This window comes from Botryllus schlosseri, chromosome 16, assembly GCF_051294905.1.
Source record: "Botryllus schlosseri isolate E-star chromosome 16, Bs_hap1, whole genome shotgun sequence".
Taxonomy (NCBI): Eukaryota; Metazoa; Chordata; class Ascidiacea; order Stolidobranchia; family Styelidae; genus Botryllus; species Botryllus schlosseri.
This window is the reverse complement of record NC_137251.1, coordinates 4,545,183-4,571,601: the sequence shown is the minus strand read 5'-3', so window position 1 is coordinate 4,571,601 and position 26,419 is coordinate 4,545,183. Positions and strand designations below refer to the sequence as shown.

General features: G+C 39.8%; 1 protein-coding gene across 1 annotated transcript; it reads right to left on the bottom strand.

Annotated features, from left to right (window-relative positions):
- Nucleotides 1-473: 473 nt before the first annotated feature.
- LOC145458343 (uncharacterized) lies at nt 474-24,430 on the bottom strand. Its single transcript, XM_080336680.1, has 21 exons — nt 24,289-24,430; nt 23,570-23,684; nt 22,103-22,135; nt 21,278-21,436; nt 20,221-20,343; nt 20,126-20,158; nt 19,816-19,974; nt 17,474-17,596; nt 17,313-17,345; nt 17,005-17,163; nt 16,164-16,286; nt 5,535-5,567; nt 5,307-5,465; nt 4,609-4,731; nt 3,949-3,981; nt 3,733-3,891; nt 2,592-2,717; nt 1,581-1,772; nt 1,342-1,464; nt 884-1,075; nt 474-697 (listed from the first exon to the last, which is right to left on the bottom strand). The coding sequence occupies exons 1-21, from the start codon at nt 24,349-24,351 to the stop codon at nt 576-578; spliced, it is 2,385 nt and encodes a 794-aa protein (XP_080192806.1). The 5' UTR covers nt 24,352-24,430; the 3' UTR covers nt 474-575.
- Nucleotides 24,431-26,419: the final 1,989 nt, after the last annotated feature.

Genomic DNA, 26,419 nt, shown 5'->3' with positions numbered 1-26,419 from the left:
TTCGGAAGTAATCACAATAGATTACATATACACAGTAGTTTGGTCAATACTGGTCGCATGTACATGCACAATGTACATCGTAACCTGTGCTACACTGCACGTTGCACAAGTAGGCCTACTGTACGTCCGTACAGCTACATTTTGCTCAACAATCGTAACCTTCCACGTACACACTTCTGCAGATGGTGGCGCAATTACACGGTGCAATCGATGTCATCGTTGATTTATCTCAAAGCGGACAGCATTTAGACATACTTGGAATTTCGACGGTTTGATTCGATTTTGATGCTGTACTCTTCGTTAATTTATCTCAAGTCACACACAAATGCAGTTGGGTTGATTAAATTTTGACGATGCACTTGTGCGCCACTTAGTGGGCGTGGAAACAGTCTGAATGAGAATCGATTTTCTGAAATAAAGTAACGTCGCCAGACGTGGTCAAAGTAGTCATGGTTGTGACTCAAGTCGAACTATTTGAGGATTCGTAATATGCAGTATATTTTCGACGAAGCAAATGGAAAAAAATTAAGTCCGAGCGGCACAATTTTAAACTTCAATCGCGAAGGGCTGGGATATTATAGGAATTGGAAAGCTTCGGTGTGCTTTCGATAGCCTTTACTGGAGACCCCATTTTTCCTTGACCTTTTAAAGTTGCTTGACATGGTTCCGACGACATCCAATTGTCCGCCATTTTCATCTAAACAATGGTCTCTAATTAATAGGTGGTCGAGGTATTCGCTGACGTAGTCTTCGAATACTGATCGGTGATCGCGTGATCAGGATATTTTCGGAAATTATACTGATGGTCAAACTCCAGTAGCCTACTAATAGGAAGGTAGTGGAAAAAAGATACAAAAGTAGTATATAAAGCCTTAAAACTCACCGGTAATCTTTCCGGCATGAATCGCAGATGCGCATATGAAGGAATCTTTTGTATAAGTCATGTCTCCCCATACTCTCTCGGTTTCCTTTCGACATCCCGGCGGGCATATAACGGTATATTGACTTTCTAGTATCATCCCGCCTTCGACAGTACAGGACAAAGTGTATGTTGAAGCGCGTTGCTGCACAATATCTGAATTATAAACAGTGCATGTCAAGAAAGTATTCAGGTCCATGAAGCGTCGAATTCACTGATCCTAGGGTCTTGTTGTACGCTCATACAGCAACAGTATCAGAATCTGTTCCGGAATCGTCGTCATAGAAGTTATCACAGGTGGAAGAAATGATCACACGCAATCTTGTTCATCACACCGAGTGCACAAATAACAACGTAACATGCTACGAGCCTATCGTTTTCGTTTAGACTACAGCAATTGAATAAATGCGTTCACTTCCCACCTCTAAATATGATTGACTTTCTCCACTTCCCGCGGTTCGCACTCATTATATAGTTTCTGATCGTTCCTGTGTAAATATCCAAACCGGGAACCTTCCCAAGAGTTACTTGACCGCCCACATCGACTGCAAATAGAAATCGTAATCTGAAGAGGACTTGATTTCCATACCTACTGTTCGATATACTACGTTACAATGACTATATGTGGAGCCAAACAAGTAAACAGTCTGGTAAACTCTACCTTCTATTCTCCCGTCGTGTATAGCGGCAGCGCAAATGTACGAGTCATCGGTATATACTCCGGTACCCCAGACGTTATTTTCAATAGCGTCGCATCCGGCTGGGCAAATCACCGTAAACGTATCGTCAACCATAAAGTTTGCTCTGGTTTCGCAGGTAACAGGGTACACCGACTCCACTTCGATAGATGGCCCTGGATACAAGAGCGCTTCGTTAAGGCGATGGAACGTCGTGTGGGCTGGGTATCCTTTCATGCGCGGTCGCCTAACCGCAAATTAGGAAATGGATTTCGATTTCATAGGTGAATTTACCAGACGTTATAGGAAGGGAAAGTTTTTGTTGCAGTCAAATCCGTGGAAAGTTGCGTCTCATTTTCACAAAAGTTGCACTAAAAGTTGCATTTATGGACAAGATCCTTCAAATTATCAGGGCATGAAATACTCGATTCGTTCCGCATCCAAGGCAGTGTAGCAAAAGCAATGTTAACAACTTCAACAAAATCAATAGTCTGAAAAACTTGACCTAGTGAAAATATATTTTCGGCGGTCTAGCCTGAATGTACGTCAAATCAGAAAGGACCTCAAATTTAAACGACGGTGACATAATCAAGCGGTATATTTACAAATAGCGCCAAATATTTCCAATAAAACGATAGTTGAACATAAAATGGAAAGAAAAAAAAACTTTCAAAAAATCGAAACTAATTGCAAATATTTGCATGAAAAATCGAAAAAGTTGCAAAAAGTTGCATGAAAAATAAAGACAATGACACCACAAACAAATAATGTGACCCCTTTTGTTATGATAACGCTCGTAGTGGTGACTATATTTAGATGAAACTTCTCCCTTTATCCTGACATCGTGAGTCGTGACATTGACATTCTTCTACTGATAGCTCCCAAATATGCACTGTACAACGTGTGGCGTAAAATTGCAATCACACGAGCATGACACGCTCCATTTTTGGGGGAGCTTTCGACGTTGGACGCGCAAAACAACTCGACACACTCACGTTGGAATATAACGGACGATCTTGACCATGAGCCATAACTGAACGATTGAATGTTGTACCGAAATGCCTTCTGGTAAACTGCTTTTCCTTCCACGTTATGAACAGTCACGACACCTCCAATAGAATCTGCAACACCATAAACTCGTCTTGATTTCGATATATAGGTTCGACTGTGGATTTGCTCTATCTTGTATATTAATAAAAAACTGTATAGCGATTCTCAAACTGGGGAGCGTGAAAACATGTGAAGGGTGGCGCAAAGTGTTTGGGCCATTGCTCGTCAAGGCAATTTGTCCATGTCCATTCCTATCAGCTTATTCACCCTCGATAGAATGCTGTTGCCATTGCCAAAGACGTTTTAGCTAGTGAGGAATAGCGATGTTGGGCACAGGAGAATAGCGACTATTTTGAAACAACAACAACAACAATAAGTGAAAACTGTAATCAATTTCAGCATTTCAAAATACTTTCCCTAGTGTTCTTTCGAAATATCAAACCATGTCGCGGGGATGTGCGAAAATTTCCACTACCATCATAGGGTGTCCAAAAAGGTTTGAGAACGAGAAACCACTGATCTAGTGAGTGCTGTTTTCCCGAATTTTCCTGAATTTGCTTTGCTTTTTGGCCTCGAAAGGTGATCAGTGCCACTCAAAGCTTTGAATAATTATAAATAGTAATTTTGATTCGTTTTGATATGCGATCCCTAGTCCCATCGCATGCCTTAAAGCAGTTGTTATTATCTTTTTTTCCTCCAGCGTCCCTTTTTAAAAATTGCCTGTATTGGATTTTGTTGGACTGATTTGTGTGACTAGTAAATCAATTGAGAATGTGGTAGAGGTCTTTGTTACCGAATTATTTATTCTTATACAAAATACTATATGTAAGGTTCTTCAGTAACTAAGCTAATTACCATACAGATGTATCTGCAATTGAAAAGTTCGTTACTGAATATCGTCTGAGAAATGAAAAACAATGAACACCGTCGTATGTCGCAGAAGTCGAGTCTTCACGCCCAGCACTGCGGGGAGAATGAATCCGACGAAATATTCCTCAATGTCGCTATTGACAACGATAAGAACATACCTTCTCATTGGCGTTCAATCTCGATTAGTAATCGAAGTACTCAAAACGCAACGCATACCCTTGATGTATCCATCGTGTGTCGCTGCGGTACATAGCGGAGAGTCACTCGTGTATGTTCCGTCGCCCCAAACCTTCTGCGACACTTTGCTACAAGTTTGCGGACAGCGAATCGAGAACATGGTGTCGTTCATGAGATCAGCGGTGAAGTCGCAATTTACTGTGATGCAAGCTCAATTTCAAAAATTGAAATCGATGTTTGATTAGGGAGACATACCCGCAAGGACGGACCCAGTTTTCTGAATGTTGTCTGCAAGTATAATAATATATACGGATTAAAATGCGAGAAATCGAGATGAGCACAACTAATCTGTAAACGACGCTGTGTATTTTTTCAATAATTACAATCGCGGTGGTGTATCAGTGCTTTATAGTTCTTCAGGCAGTGTACTGAAAGAAGCTACCAGGAGGTCAGTGCATTATAAGAAAGCACATCCCGGGTATAATTCAGATAAGTATAGTGAAATAATTGATTTATACCTAAATCATGAAGTGATTCTGAGCATTTATACCCAGGGTGGGTATAGGTTCGTGTTTCGTCAGAGTGAACAGTTAGAGTCAAGCAAAAATATACTTTAAAGGTGGAAATCGTTCTGATATTGAAATATAACACATGTCTTCCCTTTTCAAAGGTAGAATGTGATATCCACATTTCCCGGAAGAGGCTGAGTATTACATTCCAACCTATTCGATAACCTATTCGATATAAATATACACTATACTTATGTTTATGAATATAAAACGACATTCAGCACAATGCACACTTTCTCCACTGCAGAGCACCAGCATTCGAGATCAAGAATATGACGTACTACGTCGTATACCTGGTAATAGCCATATCCGAACCCATCGCAAACATCCATCGTTAAATTATTACCTGAAAATATGAAAGACTTGTCCCACTTTCCAAAAGGCTTGGCTATGATTCTCTGGTGGGTGGAGTTGTCGTATGACATCAAACCAGGAACTCGCTTTACCGTCACGGGGCCGCCAAGAGACACTGAAACAAGGTTTTAATTTATTTAGAAATATCACCCACTGTATGAGTAAATGTACAAAAAATGAATTTACGGGTGTTTATTTGCATGGACTATCAGCGTCAAAGTACTGCTTTAAGTATTATGTGAATACCATCACACTAAATACTTGATCCGACCGAAAACACCTTCAAATGTCAAATTCAGAAGTCAATTTCGAAGGATTCTTCAGGAATATAATCCAATTACGCATCACCTACGTAAAAGTGGCGTTCAAGAAAACCATTTATTTATTCAAGAAGCCTTCGCCAACGCTTTAGTACCCGCCGCGGGGTATTTAATTCCTCTGCTGGAATTAGGAAACACACCAATTAACATTACGAAAGTTCAAAACAACATATTCGTATCTTGTCGATCTCCCGCGCCTTGCCATAATCGGATTTTGTGGTGTATGATAAAAATATAGATCTCACTCGGAAATAAGTAGTAGGCAATCCGAATATCTATATATTCGAAATGACGTGCAGGAGCAAAACCTTCAGTTAACTCAGTCAAGGTAAATTTCCAAACTGGAAGCGAAATTCTGTGTTTTGCTTACCGTCTATGATACCAGAGTGCGCGGCGGCAATACAGATGTGGGAGTCTGACTTGTATGTTTCAGTGCCCCAAACTTCGTAATCTTCGTAGTCGCAATTTCCAGGACAAGCCACCGTTGCCACGTCATCGCGCAGGTGATCACCGCGTATAGCGCACGCCACTGTTGCACGAAATCGCGACCTTTAAGAAAGTTTTCGCTATTGCTGTAAACTCTATATACAAGCGTTACCTGTAGATATATCCGGTTCGCGCACTGTGGTATCTGAAATGGATGAAAATATTTATAAACAACTTTAAGAAACATATACTGTGAGCCTGGAGAGAAAGCGTAAATTATTCGTGGGCCAGAAAAAGTAAATTCTTCGAAATAAAGTGTAATTCGCAAGTCAATTCTTCACAGAATTCAAAGCTTTTCGAATGACCCTCAGGAAGAATCTCGTTAACGCAAAGGTAAATATAAGTGATGAAATAAAACGGAGAAATCAGCTGTAAGTTACTCTGACGTGTCATAGCAAGGCTATCAGTCGATGTTAGTTAGAATTAGAAGTAGGGCTGCATTTAAAACAAATTATAAACAATTTGTTTTAAAAAGGCCTTTGTTTAAAACATTTTGTTTAAAACATGTTTTAAACAGGGTCTTAAACAAAGGCCCTTTTTTAAAATAATTGTGTGTTTTTCTGTTGTATAATTATGCCATAAGTGTGTAAATAATTTCCAAAAACACATTCTATGAGCCTACGGACGATTACCACCCGATATAGCCGACGTATACGACATGGGATGGTTGGAACCCACGAAATAGTCGGTTCAACAACCATAGTACGGAATGCATGTTCTGATGATGATGACCGTCGGCCGTAAAATGCTGCATGACGATGTATAGTCCTGGTTCAAGATATTTTTGGTTCGGAAATGACAGGGGTTGGAAGCCTATTTCGACCAAGGAGCTATATTTATCCTATATTTTCAGTTGTCAATGTCAATCCACTATGACGTCACACTTGAATATTCGTGACATCATTGCTTAAAAACAACAACAACAACAAAAAAACAATAAAAAATGTCTTAAACAAGGGCCTTGTTTTAAATTGATTTTAGTTTCACACACAATCCTAAGCAGACGTAATCAGACATGGGGTGATCACTTCATGGATGTAAGCGATTGCGATTACGATTACTTCTGAATCACGAGATTAAGATTACGATTACAGCAAAATCGGCAGGTAGTCGATTACGATTGCGATTTCTTTGGACAAGTAATCACGATTACTCACGATTACATTTATTTAGCTTCTTAGAAGTTATCGTTGGAAAACAATAGAATCATTGCGATGAAAAGATCTCATGAGAGAAAGTCATATTTTTTTCACTTTGACATTGAGAGCACTATGGGCGGATTTTACGTTCCTTTCCAATAAAAGATAACTCTGAATGTCAAAGTGAAAAATTTTAACCGAGCGCGGGTAAACGTCAGGAGCTTCGTATCAATCATTTTCCAAAAAGTACCTCTTGCTTTCAACAAAAGTTGGCGAACCTCGACTTGGAGTCTTCAGGGGCTGATAAAGATATGTTGCGATTGATAAGGGAGCGACGAGTCAAAAAGGTTTGGGAATCACCGGTATAGCATATGCCAAACTTACACATTTCCGCGTACAAAGGCAGTGCTCTCCTGAGACACTGCAATTTAATCTCTTTAGTAGAAGCTTGGGACCAAAATTAAACAGATTCGAACGAATTCACCTTGGACCCTGCTTTCATATGAAGCCCTATTTGTTTGAATATTTTGATATTTTTTTGAGCTATCCGCATCCTAAATGTCGTAACGCTTGTTTTAGACAATTTACCGAATTTCCACTCAATTTAACCGTTGACCCTACGCCGCAAGGCCCTAAATGCAGGGCATGGTATGGTATGGTATGGAACGAGAATTTTCCATACTCCATACTTGCTTTACTCTCTCCATACCATACTTGCAATTTTCCATACCATACCAACATTGTTCCATACCATACTTGATACATATTCCATACTTTCAAATACTTAAATATCATAAGTATATTTCCTTTTCTAGCACCTATATTATTGATATTTCGGATGTCATTATTGCTTAAACTGGCCATGATGCGAATCTAATTCCTGGTAATAGTTTTACAGAGTCCCTTTTGGTGAGGTTTAGTTCACGGTGGTGAGGTGTCGTGTAAGTCTACTCTACAGCTTCCGCGAGCAAAATGAGATAGTCAGCAGATTGTTATCTAGGACCGTCCATAAAAGGGACGGGTAACATACTGCCCACGGGCCGGATGCGGCCCGCGACGAGATTTTGTCTGGCCGCGGACAGTTTCCCGTCTTACTTAATAATGTTGCCCGCTGCCCCAGTCAGCCGATATTCCCCACCACTTGCTTAAACGTCAAATTGTAGTGACTGCGTATGTAATTATACAGGTGTGCGCACTGTGCAGCGTGCGAGAGTGGAGCTTACGCGTAAGTTCGTCGAAGCGAGAAGACTTGCATTATCGGCATTAATGATGTACTCAACCCTAATGAATTGATATCTTGGTAAATTTTGGGTACCGGACTTATGAAATGTTTTGAAATCTTAATTAAGGATTGCACCGTGAGTTAGTTGATCAGAGAGAAGCAGACATGGCGGCGCCTGTATGACAATACTGTTCTCAAATCCACATTGTATTGTCATTATCGGCGAGAAATGGCTTTGAAGTGACATTGCTGTCGATAAAATACATTCATTAAATACCATTTATTTCTTGTATATATGCGCGAATATTGTATCCATTCAGCAATCCGGCTTTGCCAAGTACTTAATTTTTCTATATCCGGCCCACCGACTGGCGAAGTTGCCCGCCCCTGCTCCATAAGAATATCATCGCATTTCCGGTACATTGGCGTGATGCGCATGCAAGTTTGAAGTAAATACTCGCAAAATAATTTATAATATAGGTGCACCCATAAAATATCCCAGTTACAGGCGATCAATACTGCAGCGATCTGCGTGATTATTAGTACAGCATTTAGTTGGGGTTAGCGTGGCTAGAATTTCAAACTCTAACTATGTCTACCCCACTCCCTAATTTATAATCCTAATGCGAGAGCGTTTGAAATATGACCAATAATGCAAATAGTACAAATGTGCGGAGCGTACAATGTTTCAGAAGAAATGTAATTATCAATCGCATTGAGCAATTAGTACGTTGCATCATGATTGCTTGTGAGCTGTCGTCACTCAAGTAATGAGGTATAGTTGGAGTTGCCTACATTACCAATTATTGCGTCACATGATAGACTATGCTCGGAGACGTCGTGTCTAGACTCAATAGAATATCAGATCAACATTACTGTTGTCATTATTATATCACAAAATCATGTCATTCCAAGTGCTCCTAAAACCGTTGCACAAGCGCGTATTTGTAACTACACAGCGTTCAATAGTTCACGTTCACACATAACAAAAGCGATCGTATTACGTGAGCAGCGATCAACGTATGCTTCATGAAGCTTGCACAGATCACGATATAATGTATAAAACACCAAAGTATGGAAGTATGGAAATGTTGTTCCATACCATAGATTAAAATCTTCCATTCCATACCATACTTGCATTCTTCCATATTCCATACCGAAATATCGATCCATACCATGCCATACTTCCATACCATACCATGCCCTGCCTAAATGTCACTTGGAATTATAAACTATCAGACAAGCTACCAAGAAATCCAAGTGACAAATCTCAACTGACTCCCAACCAGACATGGGGTGATTACTTCGTGAATGTAATCGATTGCGATTACGATTACTTCTGAATGACGCGATTACGATTACGATTACGATTACAGCAAAATCAGGAAGTAGTCGATTACGATTACGATTACATTGGAAAAGTAATCACGATTACTCACGATTACATTTATTTTGCATCTTAGAAGTTATATTGGAAGACAATATATGGATTGCGCTAAAAAGGCCTAATGAGATAACAACTTTCTTTAAAAAAAAGATGCGATAATTGCTTGTTATGTCATAAAGTACCCATTGCCTATTTTATAGAGGACGATTTATCGCACCCAACGATTTGCATTCTTACCAGGTCCACAACTGTCGCACCCCAAATTTCCTAATAGGGTGAGGAGCGAGCTCGAAGGGGACTCAAAAGTATTTGGTAAACCAACACAAATTATAGACTATTTGCGAGAGATTTCATGAACTTGAAAATTATCTACGAGCATCGCGATTTAAATGTCTCTACTAGATAGCTTGATTTTGAAATACATACGCCAAGAAAAAATGCATGCATAATTTGTAGTAATAGGCATTTAGGTGCCAGTCAATACCGCGCCTCGTCACACCAAAACACATGCAGTTTCGGCAACATGCGAATCCACGAAGTGTGCTACTAATGAAAGACATAGACCGAAACTTGGGGTATGTGTCCATTGTCAATAGCCGCGCTGGGTGGGCGTGACTAATAGTCCGGTCCTTCCAATCTGAGCCCACAATGCAAATGCCACCCGGGCACCCACAGAGCATTAAAGACATGGCAATTAGTGTGTGCGTCTCACGCAAGTATTTCTTTTAGTCTGCTACGTTTGGGCCACAACAATATCTTTTGATTATACAACAGACCGGAGGTCACGAATTAACAACATACCCTAAAGTAACTAATTATTACAAGATACGAGATTTTACAATTATGAATTACGTGCCTCCAGCTCTTCAGGTAAATCTGACCATCGGGGGCTGAGAGAGGATTGAAAATGAATAGTAACATAATGCAATTACCAATATTATTGACGAAATTAAATCTTCAACTTAAAAATTTACTACCCTATGGGGGCCCAAGAGCAACGTTTGGAGTGGGGGACGTTTTGCTGTGTTTGTCCTGATTTTAGCTACATGCCACGCTAACATTGCATATAAGCCGATGGCTATGGCGGCAGGCCCGAATGTTGAGTAAAGAATTGTGAAATAACGATTAGCGCCCGTTTCAAGTAGAATCATATGAGAATAAGAGAAAGTAAACATAAAATTCTGCCTACAACAACCCTTTCGCCGCGGGTGGATCCTAGAGGATCCATGCACAGTTTTTCACAAACACGCTTCAATCAATTAACGACATCTTGCGTTGTAGGGGTCATAAACGGTTACAATGATCGTCTATAAATAGCGATTGTCGATACGCATACGACCAGCTATATATAACCCATTGCCTTATGACATAACCTGTTCAAAATACAGATTGAATACAGAAAATCGTTTCCCGCAAAATACAATGTGTAGCTCAGTTCGCCTGAATGAACGCTAATCTTATAATTCCTTATATCTTCCGTTCTACACGTCGTAAGCACACACAGTTGTCGTTTTAGAGTAGTTGTTGATCGCAAGAGTTCATTGCAACCATAATATCGGGAATTAGTTGGATAGAACACGCTTCAAATTGGTGTGAAATAAAGCAATATTCTGTTACGTGAAAAATGCCGCGCACGTATGAGCATTGCCGCATAAGGCCATATACATTCACTTACGATTGTCCTATACAGTTGAATGTCACACACATAGTTAGATGCAGTCCATAACACTTCAACAAGATCAGTATCACGACGGTTGGTCTTATATAAGTTACACGACGCCAGTGCTAAACACTGCAGACATGGGTGTGTAAGTTGGCGCGAGTGTACGGTACTCGCGCCTGTAATAACAACATCATACAGACAGTTGAATCATCCGTTTTACATGTTATACGAAGTTACTGTAGACTTCAATGAATAGATGTTGATCATATGCCCATATACTGACGAACCTGTATCGGACATTCGATGTGTAGAACACGTTTCAAATTGATATGAAATGAAGCAACCAGAGAAATCACGCGCCTATGAGAAGTGTCAAACAAGGCTAATATATTTACTTACGATGGCCTTGTGCAGTTGCAAATTGAACATTGTGTTAGTTATGTACGATCAACAGTATCTATAAGATCAGTATCATGGATTTGAACTTATATAACTGGACCAGGCAAAGCCGAATAAACACGAATTACAACGCGCGTTGCCTCTGTCGCGATGACGTAATCAGCGGCGACCGTGAGTAACGCTTATAACGAAAACTTCCCAGTCGCGGTGCGCTCAGCTGCGTAAAGATTTCAAGCTCAGTAATGTCTTGTTTGAATGCCGAAATTGATATGTAAGACAACCACGTGGTCATTCACCATGGGAAAGATTATGTATCACGTCACGTGAAAACGAAAAACAAATTTCTCTTTCCCTTCTGAGAAATCGCAGAGACTGGTTTGAATATCATCGTCACCTCGCTCGCCTGAGCCTTCCGAGTAGCTCAGTTGGTTAGGCTGCTATTTCCTGATCACGGCGATATATTGGGCGTCGGTTCAAGTCCCGTTGTTCGCGTTTTATGAACTTTTTGGTTGATGCAATAAAATTTTGCCTGGAGGCCGACCGCGGGAGTAGGGTTTACAGATAATCTAATGCAAGCGGCCATTACGAGAACCAGCTCGGTTATGATATATATCAGCAGTTGTTGGTTTCAATGCTTCGTCGTGGAAACCGTAATATTTTATTTGACGAGTTTTCAAATTTCAAACCTTTGTCCGGTGTACGTTCGTACTACATAGGCCTACTGCTCGCCAAGCAGCAACGGTCAAACCGCGTTTAACTAAGCATAACCAAACATCAATACAAAAGTTACTATTTGAAACTAGGCAGAATGGTGGTTAATTATCCTGCTGCGAGGTAGTGGCGTCTGGAATGTATTGATAACCTGATATGCAGTACGGTGAGTGTTCTTACAATCACACTAATGGGCATCGAATATCTATTCACTATGTGTGGATAGCTGGATACTTCTTACGCAATGACGAGCAAAGCTAATAGTCCCCTTCTGACGTCATAATGAGCAGTGGCATTTGAAAATATGACGTTTGTGCTGTCACTAACTGGTATAATACCTCTTCCTTGTTCACGAATGTTCAGTTTATCTCATAGTCCTGTACAAATAAAAAGTAATCGTTCTTTTGCAAAGAAATCGATTAAATATGGGAAGTAGTCGATTACGATTACGATTACTTCGGAATTTTCTCGAATGTAATCGATTGCGATTACGATTACTTGAAAATGCTGTAATCGTCGTAATCGATTACGATTACTAATCGCGATTACCCCATGTCTGCTCCCAACATCTAGTTATTAGGGATGGTGTAAACGCGAGGTTCACGTTCGCGTTCTGTGTGTGAACCTCAGAAATTTAGAGGTTCACGTTCACAAACGAACCTTGATAGGTTCTGCACTGTGAACCTTTTTCATACATTACAATTTTCCCTTCATTATAACATCTTTGGTTGAAATTTATTGCATTTCAACTGCGCACCACTCCGTACATGGCGCTGGCAGCATAAAAAATCAACACTAAACGAGCATGCACCTTGACCATCTCACAAATTTTACTTGCTTTGTTACAAAAGTTTGCTCGAAATATCCAGCTTCCGTTTGTGAATATTTAGTGACTCTCGGCTGTCAGCTTGGGCCCTAATCACACAACATCAAGAGCGAAATACACTACATGTAGGTACCTAGGTAGTCATAGTCACCGCATGATGCTTATCCAACCAATCAATAAAATTAATATCGACGTCTGATGTAAAAAATCTAGCAGGCGTTCGGGGTCAATCTTGATTTCATATGAATATCGTATCATAAAAACCAAATCCGTGCGATTCGGGTATTGGCTACTGCTGTATAACTTGTTAATGCTATAATATCGGTAGCAAGTATAGAAACCCATTTTACACTCTACTCAATATCAATGTATAGCAATACTCGGACACCGAATAATTGTCCGGTCTAACCTAGACCGTTAGGGCGTAAGCTTATATTCCCTTGCAAGTCCTCGTCGAAATTGTTGGCAAAGCGACGGAAGATATTGATTTTCTGGAATGATTATATCAATTGATTGCCCCAGTCGATACATCTGTAGACGTTTAAAATGTCAATATGTACTTCAGCATTGTGGCCCGAGTCGTCGCTAGGTATAGCAAGGCTATCACTTCACTGAAATGTTGAGTCGGAATTAGCAACATTACGTCACGTGACGTCATGAGGTTCACGTTCGTGTTCACACAGAACCTTTCAAAAAGGTTCGCGTTCACACGAACCTGAACCTTTCAGAGGTTCACACCATCCCTACTAGCTATACCTTCTTGAATAATGTATTGATAAAACCATAGTGTCCTATATGGTGTCGACACAGGCAAATCGCACGGTTCAATGAAATTGTATCACGTCACAGTTTCCATTTGGCTACAGGCAATTTGACGGTGATTTTTAACCGACTTGCCGAGCATTAAATTTGATGAATCGGGTATCAATCGAAAGCTGACGCTGTACTACTTGCGAAAATATAAATTTTATTCCACTCATGGCCCTGGAACCCCCACAATCAGCCCCAAATTATTCATTGTCGAGTAGATTGGCAGTGTGACGCAACAATGTTGTCTGGCGAAACGAGAGACTAGCTCAAGAGCAAGGATGCGGCCGAGCGGCGAGAGTGGGATCAGCTGACGTCGCGGCAATAGCAATGTACAACCGCGCCACAGAGAAACGCTGCGCTGTTGATACTTTTTCTATGCGCTTCGGCCCGCTTGTTGCGTAGGGCTCCAGAGATGCGTGGCGCTGTTGATACTTTCTATAGGCGCTTCGCTAAAAGCGAGCACACACCAGCCTTTCCTTGACTTGTAAGGGTAGAACTGGGTCCACAGAATGAATTTGGTTCCTATCAATTTTCGCGCAATATCCTTCAGCTGATAGAGATATTTCTAGTAGGAAAATATACTTTTAAGTAATAAGATTCACTCAAGACAGCAAATTTAGATAATGTAAATATATCATATTGTAGTAATACAACTATACAGTGTTGAGTTTTCACTCTTCTAGTCCCCATAAGCACCACGTCGGTGACCTTGACACCAAATTCCGAGAAGGCTTAAAAGTGCAAACTCTGTTGGGCCGAATGGACAATGGACATTCAGTTATTCACAGATGCGAAAAAATAATGCAAATCCGTTTTACGTAAGTTACATTACGAATATAAATACAGGCTACAGAATGAATATAATTCAAATATCTGTGATACCACTGTATTACTTTTGACGCAAAAGGTCCCCTGCATTCAAAAAAACTGTTTGGTGATTGAAAAATGCTAAACCAAATTCCAACGTCAACGTTTATAGTGATATCAGATATATTCCAGTGAAAAACAAAGGTATGAATTTGGTGGTAACATTTTGGAATCATTTGGCAGGTATGGCCCGCAAGATTTCTAGTAACGGATTGAATCCGGACAGCGATACCAGTTTAATTCGACACTCCTGCTGTTAAACTTTATTCAACATTCGACATTTTACCTGCTGCATTCGCGGACCAAGTCCTACCCAGACGGATCAAATAAAAGCTTGTAATGTACGGTATGCTCATGCTCAATGCTCCTTGCTCATACTTGACCATAAAAGCGACTATGGAAAGTATCGACACCCGCCATCAACAACGCGGCATGTCTCTGGAGCGCTACTCAACAAGCGGGATAAGGCAATCGATATCATAATAATCTGACATATCCAATGTAGACTACTTAGACGTAGCCTACATATCTCTGTCAGCTGAAGGATATTGCGCGAAAATTGGTAGGGCCCTAATACATTCTGTGGACCCAGTTATACCCTTACAAGTCAAGGAAAGGCTGGTGTGTGCTCGCTTGTACCGAAGCGCATAGAAAAAGTATCAACAGCGCAGCGTTTCTCTGTGGCGCGGTTGTACATTGCTATTGCCGCGACGTCAGCTGATCCCACTCTCGCCGCTCGGCCGCATCCTTGCTCTTGAGCTAGTCTCTCGCTTCGCCAGACAGCATTGTTGCGTCACACTGCCAATCTACTCGACAATGAATAATTTGGGGCTGATTGTGGGGGTTCCAGGGCCATGAGTGGAATAAAATTTATATTTTCGCAAGCAGTACAGCGTCAGCTTTCGATTGATACCCGATTCATCAAATTTAATGCTCGGCAAGTCGGTCAAAAATCACCGTCAAATTGCCTGTAGCCAAATGGAAACTGTGACGTGATACAATTTCATTGAACCGTGCGATTTGCTTGTGTCGACACCATATAGGACACTATGATAAAACCAAGCACTGTGCAGACCCAAAATGAGCGGAAAATTGTCAAATTTTATAATGACGTAACTATTGTCCCTAAAGTCCAATTTTCATAAAATAAAATCCATCCTGTTTGGAACTAGCTCATCTATATGCAGGTGCCAAATTTCAGGAGATTTGAAAAGGGAGTGGTGTCACCAACGGAAGTCTAGGTTTTTAATGGCTCATAGCTATTTACTACGAATTCACGAACCAAGCTACTACTTGTGACGCAATAATGAGTGTAGTGGCGTTTGAAAATCCGACGTTTCTGCTACCCATAACCAGTTTTAGATCGCACTGTTCATTGTTCACGAATGTTCAGTTTATGTCATTGTCATTGCACAAATAAAAAGCAATCGTTCTTTTACGAAGAACTCAGACACGTATACAAGTAGAGATTTAAAGATATGTCAAAGCTACTTCAAGTTAAAATAGCAATTCAGGATTCCACCAGTTCTTAGTAGTAGCTCGAAAGTTAATATACGTTGAAAATTGCACGGTGTATTTTCGCGACTAAAGTAGAGTGACTCATGTTATTGAAAATTCGTGCCATTTGCACAGTTAAACCAGCGGGCTAAGATGCACTGAGCTCTAGCGATCGAATATTGAAGTACCGTGCATCAATAATAAATCTATCCACACCGACCTTGAAATATGAAGGAGTTGTCCCCGTTTTCCTGTCCAAGTGACTTCACTTCATGTTGTAGCGATCCAACAAACGCAACTTGCCCCTTTATTTTGTACACAGTAATAAGTCCACCTAGTGGGGCTGCAACAATATTACGTGTCTTCTTTAGTACAGATAAACATTATGGAGAAACAGAGCGATACATACATCACAACAATACGTGTGCATGTCATAATTAGGTCTCACCAAATCGTTTCCATCCTCTATACAAGTTTACTGTCTATTTTGAGAATTGTACTCTTCCAGATGTTGTGAAATAATGCTAGTGATAAGCGGTGATCGTATAAATAATCATGTTTACTAGTACTACAGAGGTCATGGTCTGCCTGCCCGGAAGAGACTTTTCAAATATATTCCTATCAATAAATCTCACTACTAGCGAATATAATGCCTTCGAGATACATGTATCGAGGTGCGCCCAGTCTGAAAAGATGATTTATGCGAGTACCATGTTTCTAAGTGGCCTACCCAAAAAATCCGAAAAGGAGTGTAGGACAAGACTACACATCTGCACATCAAAGTGTACAAAAAAATTCGTAATTCCGTTCAAGATGCCAGCCCACATCGACGCGATACTATTTTTGAGCACAATTCGAAAACGCAACGACACGCCTGCGGATAAAATGAAGTCACGGTCGTTAAGATCTATTTATGTCGCAACCGTCAGTTTAATATCTGTAATTTTTGCTGTAATAACATTAATTAAAATGCAAGCTCAAAGTGAAAGTGACCGAAATACGGTCAATATACATGAGAGGTGGACTTAACGGATATGCGACGACGGGACAGATTGACTAACCGCTAATTCTTCCGGCATGGATTGCACTGGCGCACACAAACGAGTCGCGAGTATATATCCCAGTTCCTCGTACTTGGTCGGATACTTCATCGCATCCCGGCGGGCACCGAACAGTGAACACGTCTTCCACTACGTGGTCAGCTTGGAAGTAACACGACACTGAAATGGAGGATTAAACAGATTATTTCTGCTTGTTTCGTATGATCAAGTTGGATTTTTAAAAGTTTATCCCACTAGCAAAGTATACAAGTTGTGACACCGGATGGAGGACTATATAAGCGGCACGAAACACACAGAGAAAAGCATACCTTCTATGGCCATCGATGCTTTCACGTCGATCTCTGAAATAGAAGAGCATATATATGATAAATGCTACAATTATCAATGTCAAATTGTCAAGCTATATGTATGCTGCACAACGTACGTATCAAAGTATAGGCCTAAGCAGCGTAAATCTTGAAATTCTCACTTTCCATTTCGAAGGATTCTTGTGCGACATTGGAGCGGAGGCTAGTCACTTCATTTCTGATTCGCCTCTGGAACAGCTCCTGATAACCAGTCTTCATGACATGGACTTCTCCACCGATAGAGTCTAAAAGCACGGAGAAAACTTGTGTGAATCCAATTTGAAGGAAAGAACTGACGATTCAATGTAATATATGTGAGAACTGAACATTAGTGAACATTGAAATAAAAGCCGGGCCTGCTGATATATTGAGTTCCGATAATACAGCAACGTTTATTTGTTTTCCGCAGTATAATCTCAATACCAAGTAGATTTCCCTAGCGGTAGAATGAGTCTACCGTCAAATTAGTGCTAATACAATTTGTATCGTCCATTGAGAATGTAGATTTGGAAGACTTGCTTTGCGTACTACATTCGTTTTGAGTTGAGATTGTTTTACTGCCACTTCTGTGTCAACAGTTGATGAAAAAGTCATGCACTGACAATCGACATTCATTCGCCGCTCAATCGGTTTGGTACCGCAAACTCTAGAAACGACAGTTCTGTGACATAATGATCGATATACGTTATTGTCTCATATCGTTAATTTATAGTTGCGTCAACAAATTGCAAGTAATTTTGATTACGTTCAACCGGTTTTATTTACTTCGTGGTCGCATAAAGCAGTGCTTCCCAAGCTTTTTCAGTTCGCTATCCACTTTTCATCCAAGAACGAGAACGTAATTCAATTCACGATGCATCGTGTGAGAAACGAGTTAACGAAACGCCGACTAGCAACATTGCGCGATAATTCGGGGATACGGGCGTATCGAGCATAGACGATTAGACGTGAATTGATACGCGTAACAGGTGATTACAAACAAGAAAGCGCGCATCCAATCAGCCATTCGTCTGTTACGTCGAACACAACGAAGTTCTGAGTCTTGTTTGTTTGTTTTTTGTGGTATTCATGGTGTTTGTCGACTACTATGGTCAATTGGTCATTTACACCAGGACGATATTCTTCATTATTTTCCGTAACTGCCGACTTATAGCATGGCCCACCTCTAGGCTTTTTGTAATAACCGCTTACACGAAGGAACGAATTCAACTTCTCAGGCATACGCAATAACCCACTGTCCAATTTCGCGCTACAATCAGAATGACTGTCACGAAAATCAGGCTCACGATTTATCGTGAGCACGAAAAAGTGGCTCTCGGCGCTTATGGGCACAAGAAAAATATTGTAGAGGAGATCGTGTTTTTGGAAAATTGAATTGGAAACTAACATTTACAAATTCTTCGGTTGGGAAGCACTGGCACAAAGGGTTCTTATTCAAGTATACTCGACTGTCTTACTGTCATGACTTCATAACAATAAGTGATACTTGAATACTCGACCCGAATCGAATCGAATTCCGAATCGAATAACGCATGTACTGGATTTCTACCACCGCTAATCGTGATTTACGCGACACTGTAAGGAATAATTATGCCATCACACGCACAATGTATTAATGTATCTCGGTAAGCAATCAAAATTAGAGAAATGTAATAATGATTGGCTAACAGCCAGGGTTGTAACCAAGTCAAAAGGCTCCCAGTCACAAGTCAATCTCACTTTTATAGTTTTGACTCGAGTCAAGTCGAGTCATTTTCACTTCACCGCCGAGTCCAAGTCAGCGAGTAGATGGTCGAGTCCGAGTCTTGGTATTATGACTCGAGTCCGAGTCCAAGTCCTTGTGTTTATTGATCAGTTACCAGATAAAGTCTTGTTAAACCCACTTTTTATAACTCTGTTTGGTGATGCCGACTGGTTCGCATTTATAACTAATTTCCTCACTTTTAGAAGTTTCTGATCGCATTTTCAAATACCAGTATCAATAGACGAAATCCCAATAGTGTGGTTACTTTACTATTCTTCGAAATTACAATGAAATGTCGGTATTGGCCGTCTGAGTCTCAAATCATATGACTTGGGTCGAGTCATGCGCAATGACTCGAGTCCAAGTCGAGTCAATAAACAAATTAACTCGAGTCGAGTCATTTCCTTATTTTGAGAAAATGACTTGAGTCAAGTCGAGTCATCAGAAAATCGTGACTCGAGTCATTGCAACCCTGCTAACCGCTCATCTGTTTTCTCATCGATTAGACAACTCAGAAGTGAAATGAATCATACAAGCGGAGTATATACGATAACCAGAAATAAGGGATGGCAGTAGCGAACAACATCGCCAAGTAGTCACGGCAAAAGAAAACAGTTGAGGACTTGACCTGACTTCCGAATCTCTGTCAATTAATCGACATGGCGAGGGGATGCAAAAAAGTGTGCAGAATGAACTTGATCGGTCATGACGGCGCCATACCTTCAATCACACCGCTGTGGATCGCTGCCGCGCACAAGTATGACGAATCCGCATAGGTCTCATCTCCCCACAATTTATCAGCCACTACCCCACATCCGGCAGGGCAAATTACATTGAAGTCCGTTTCTCTAATCCAGTCGCCCTGTACGGTACACGACACTGCAAAACAGATAAAATGTTAGCATTTACGAATGGCGTAGACCTATCATCATCTTGCATAATTCTAAGTCGTGGATAGTATTTTACCCATTGCAATTTCTGACGCTATACTAAAGATGGAGTATATGTCAATGAACAATTTATTCTTTACCTTCATATGTTGGCAGTCTGACCTGACCGGCATCTGCAATGAAAAGCTATTTAGTTAGCGGTCTGCTGATGAAGTAACCTGTTGGGATTACCAACTTTGGAATATAATCGACCGCGACGAACTGCCGTGACTCTCTGAGGACACTCCATTTCGGGTGGATCCTTTGTAGGAAGTTTTGCCCTCTGTTTTTCTCAGCGTCACGGCACCGCCGACATCAGCTGAAAAAGGTCCGCAAATTGCAATCGAAAACTCGTGCATAAGCATTAAGCAAATTACGCATATATTGAATTGATAGAACATACTCAGCAATCCGAGGTTATCAGAAATATGATTAGAAAAATATATAACATTTGTAAATTGCGATATCACAAGCTCAAGGAAACCCCGTATGTGAAATATTATCTGTAAAACACACATTGACAATGTGTAGGCCTATAGCACGGCCCATTTCGTTCAAGGCTTCTGGGGCTTCAGTAACACACCGCCTACGCTAGCGAGCTGGAGCCTGGAGCCTGGAGCTGGAGTTTATTGATATTAACCATAGAGATATTCATTTTCTCATGTTGTAAATACGCCCATCATTGACAGATACTAAAACAGTTTATGAGGGATCAAATCTTTCGTTCACTATACTTTTAACAGTATTGCTAGAGTCTAGTGACTACGTAACTTGTTACTGTCGTCATCGAATTAGTGGATTTATGCAATATAATTCTGTAAATAATTTAACATTTCGACAATGAACACCCCTATTCGTCATGCATTTCTCCTGATTAGATCATTGAAATGAACCAGCTATACTCACTACAAGCCTGGCACGTGATGCACCAGACCGTTCGATGCACGCTACTTCTTTCAGCATCAACAATAATAGTAACTAATACTAATCAGTACTATGGGTAAGGATTCTTGACTTTCACCCAACCCGCCAGGACTGGATTCCCGTTTTGAGCAATGCCCTTCTGAATCACGTAACAATACCATGGGATGAAATTTTTATCGCTTAATAGCATGCGCATCTAAATTTTAATATTCTGCTTTTCCTGTTTAGTTCTGATAGTGCATTTTATAGAGTAACATATTGTGAAATTATCCATTCTACCCCTTCCCACCAGCGATTGACGATAGGCATCATGAGGAGATATATCTCACCTTCTATCACGCCATCGTGAATAGCTGCGCCGCATATGAAGGAATCCGCTGTGTATGTCGCTGTCCCTATTATTTTGTTGGTAATTTTATCGCACCCGGATGGGCACGTAACTTGAATGACGGTTCCATCTATGTGTCTAGCCTCTGTGTGACACGAAACTGCAAAAAACACACAATCACGATTAATAATAATTATGATCGCTTAAATATTCGACTGCGTGTTGGTGTGATTGTCAATGACTCACAAGTTTTTATATACAATGTCAAATTGGATGTCGCAATCTCTCCATCTTGGTCCAAGCATTATTGCAAAGTTAGGCTATTATATTTGTTCGCTGACGTCATGCTTTGGTCCCATAGCCTATATTTATGTTATGTAGATCAATCAATTTGCATGTCGCACGTCACGGTATAAATGTAAACCCAGTGCCGCAGGAACATTGAACAAAGATAGTTTGACTCGTAAAGGTGTTATACTACCGATACTTTTATCTTGCTATTCACGCGATTTCAGCATAAACTTTCAATGTCATGGTCACAAAGTCCGGTACTGTGCCCTAACGGGATGACGCACTTGAAGGGTTATGGAAAATTCACATTTCTTATGTTTCAAACTCTGATGGTGAGCAAAGTAGATCTTCTGTAACATTTGAAAGCAAGGAACATGATTGCAACTAATATTGCTATAAGCTATATAAGCTTTGTATCGTCTGATATAGAGGATTCCTAAGACGTTCAATGAATTTCAATGATTAACGGAAATTGATGCACCGTGTCGCAGCGTCCAACTATACAAATTTGTAAACAATGCGTCGGAACACTAACCTGATATGCTTGTTTTCACCTCTTGAATAAAATCTGAAGAAAAATGAAAATTGAGTCAGCTTGCAACTTTCATGTAAATTACTTTACTACATGAAATAATTGGACATTTTACTATGAATCAAGTTATCCAAGCACAAGGGCCGTAGCAATCGACTTCCCCCAATGGTAGGAATAGAAAAGCCGTATAAAAACATGAAGTATTGAAGCATACATTTGTAGTTTTAAAAACGATAGCGAACAATTACGTTTGCGATACTTCTTCATCACATACCCAAGCTTCGATAATTCTCATTGACTGCGTAACTGTGCTGTACATACCTATTCCATTTTTACTATATTTGCATGCCAAGGTGGGATTTGACTGATTAAATGATAGTAATATAGCCTGCTTTTGAGATACGATTATTTTCATATATCTTATATCTAAATTGCATATAAGTCGTAACCACATATCTACACATGTCTTTTCATAACTATTCCTTGCTAATTTTTATGATACCATTCTGCATTACTTACACAGTATGCAGGCTAATTTTATGATGTTCTTCGTTTTTATTACCACAGGCCACGGTGTTTGATTGAAAGAATTTGTATTGAAGCCTTGTGGTATTTTGGACGGACACAAATAAAATACTCGAAACGTCACTAGTCAATTGACATTTCACCAACTCAATGACGAAAATCATATAATGTGCTTCGTACATTTATATAGCTTCATGACTCTAATATTGGCTACACGATATAGATTTGGGGAAACGGCCTGCAAAAAAAGTCGCAGGTCGCCGCCGCTTTGATCTTATACATTTTGAACATCGCGTGATCATCTTAATGTGCTTGTGATTCCATGATGGAATCGTGACCTCTCCTCATTTCATTTACCTAATTTCCTGGCTGCGCTATTTAGAACACCTGTTGGAAGTTGAGTAATTGCAGTACTTGTCCGACTCATTTAGGGTCGATATAGGAAGCATACAGCAGAGTATGTAGCCAAGGACTGAAAACATTCGCGCACCACGTTGAGTTTTTCTCGCCTATCGGACATCGGGTAGTAGCAAGTATGACCTTACATTGAAAACATAAACTCTCCCATTTTTAGGCTATATCTGTTTATTTGTAAGTGATTATTAGTTATCTTCGAAGAGGGAGTTTTTAAAGGCACTCGATTTAATACATAACAAGCTGCGCATTGTCATACGGCAGTACTAAGAACGATGACGCGACACGACTGCCAAATTTAATGAGTATCATAGAGAGAATATTTGGTCGTGACCTGAATTCATCTTGGAATTAGCGATTAAGTGGTATCGAGACGTTTAGTTTGTACTATTAGGACAAAATCAATATATATATATTGATCGTTAGATTGGCGAAATATCACCTTCTAGGAACAGCCTTCGTGATAAAACATTGCAGATTAACATGCTACAAATATGCTATCGGTACTCTAAATGAAAGTAATGTCATTACATGGGTTGAAATCAGATCGCAAAAAACTCAAATCTCTGTGGTGTTCTTTGTATGGTCCCAATCCCTCTTTATCTCCTATAGCAAGCACTCTGTAATAGTATTCACTCCCTGCCAGCTGTGAACATAAATAAATAAATACAATTATACATATACAGGTATGTATGAAGAATAATCCAGAGTTTTCACAAGCGCGCTTCAAAAATATTGTGAAGTAAAGGGTGAACCACGTGACTTAGCTATATCAGTAATTTTCCCTGGCATATTAATAAATAATTAATCAAGGCCGTTGATGTTATCGGGTGTAATTCGATATTTATCACAGATAGTTATGGTACCGTAGTGACAAATTTGTTTTCTGAATGGTGAACTATTGCGCTGATAATACCAGGAATAACCATACATCTCGAGCAATGTCATCGATTTTAATTTGAATCATAATAAATAACATTATAAATAATGAAGATCCATTGTTGAGGCATGTACGCAGAATGTGTATACGATCCCAAGAAAAGATAGATGTCGAATAATCAATGATTGAATATATGACATTACGAATCTAATGGTATAAGAGTGTTAATGAAATTATCGCAAATCCCATTGCATTATAGGTACAAACACGTGCACGCGATCATTGCTTTTTTAGCATTTGATCAGAAAGCGATGGATATTGGCAACTGATTGCTCTATTCACGTCAAAAGAGAAGAACTGGAATTCATACCGGTATTGAAAGTGTCCTAGAAGTTGCACATGCAACAAGAAACAGTACAAAGTACGCGTTCATTATTCAATCCACGGATGCTTGTTCGTCAACAACGCGATGACGTCAGAGATGCTAAAAAGCTGTGACAAGTTAACCGAGATCTGGAATAAAAATTATTTGCACATTCCTGAATATTAAGATTATCTCTAATAACCCAGTGATATAGACTTGTATAGTTAATATGGTCTGTTAGGCTTTATTTCTTTTATTTATCAATCACGTGGGATATTTTGTTCGAATATTATTAGATACCACTGAGTTCGAAAATATTTGTTCCATGTAAAATCTATAAAATCAAGTCTGGATACTTGAACCGCAATCTATACACAGGATTCAGAATTATTACTTTGAATTATTTCTTGTTTTATTTCGAGTTTATCCTATTCTGAGCCTTCTAGGAATTCCCTCATAGCAATATTATTGTTTCTGGCGTGCGAAAAGTAAAACCTGATTCGAAATCCACAGTTAACTGATGAATACACAGTTACACTCTTACAAAAATAATCACTCAATTAGTAAACATGATTATTTTTGTATTACTATTATCTGGTTATTTCTTTATCGATAAATATTCCATTTATTCGAAACAAGGACACGACAGTAATTCCGGACAAAGCAACAAAAATATTATTCCGTTCCTGGAAATGGAATTTCGCTTTCACTGATCTCAATAACAAATCATAGCTTCATATTAGTAAAAGCTATGTAAAACTATGTCTTATCTATACTGAGATAATTATAATTATAGTAGTATATTAAAGTATACTTGTACACTGCAAATAAATGGGCGAAAATGGGTGTATTTACAAATTTCACCATTCTGTGGGGTGTAAACCATACCGGCGGCATACTTTCTAATTTCTAGTACGAAACTCGACATTGACACCCGTATTATTTGGTGTCGAGGAGAAAAATGCACTATTTCACAACGAGATCCCAGGGGGTAGTGGGGTCTGTTTGCATGTATTCACTTATGCGCCTTACATCCCAGGGATATATCTCCATATGAAATAGTGCATTTACACTAACTAGAAATGGTGTGAAGGCAAAATTTGGTGCCAAAAATGTGTTCCTGACTATGCTGGGAGTGGTAATAGACTACACGACTGTCGTTCACAGTGCAAGAACAATTTAACATGCGGCGATTGGGATTAGGCAATCTGTTAAAGAAGTACAGTTTCAAGCCCACAAAAACAAATCATAAATCACCAGGCATTTCAACATTTATTACTATTCGTACAGCATGGTAAGTGTTGTGTTTCGACTACTTCCTATTATCATACCGAACTAACTCAAGTCTGGCATATAATAGCACTCACTAAAAGGCCCTGCTATTATTGAAAGATATAACAAATCCGTGTCTCTTCTTACGATAATCAAAATATTAAAGATTTTCATATCATTAAACGTAATAATGCGGAGACTGCAAATTCTTCTTCCTGAATTTTAAGCCCTGATAAAATGCACACACTGTAAACTCGACTATAAGGAAGGTCTGAATCGCTTCCCTGTCCTTGATCTTCGCATTTACGTTCTGCCGAGTGTGAAAATTACGTTGATTACGACCCGAAAGTATAGTATATGCCAAAAATTGTCTTTCGCGTAATTCCGCGAATTGATGTCAATGGCCGTGGGCATATTTAGGAAATCGCGAAGTTTTAATTTGAAGTTGCAAAAACAAACGAGGGCTAATTCAAGTGACGTTATTCCAACCCGCTGTGCTATCGCGAACATCCAATAAATAATAATATGATCAGTGTGGAATAGAGCATTGACGTCTTTAAACACATTGGAACTCTTCTAAAATGCTGAAATGCGGAGGGAAAATGTCTCTATACATGATTAACAGGCGTTGTTATAGGTAGCATGTTATTCATTCTACTGCATACATGCGGCTTTAAACTGACTACTATCTTCAAACGAGATTAGGCATCCTACACAAACAACGGTGGACTCTTGCTCGTTCCTATGGGTATCACATCAACAGCCATTTTTATTAGAGAGTGACATCTCAGCATTATTTAGCATTTGTTATGAAAGAATAAATATACCGATACATAGGCTATACATTGTTCAAGTTCGTGGAATG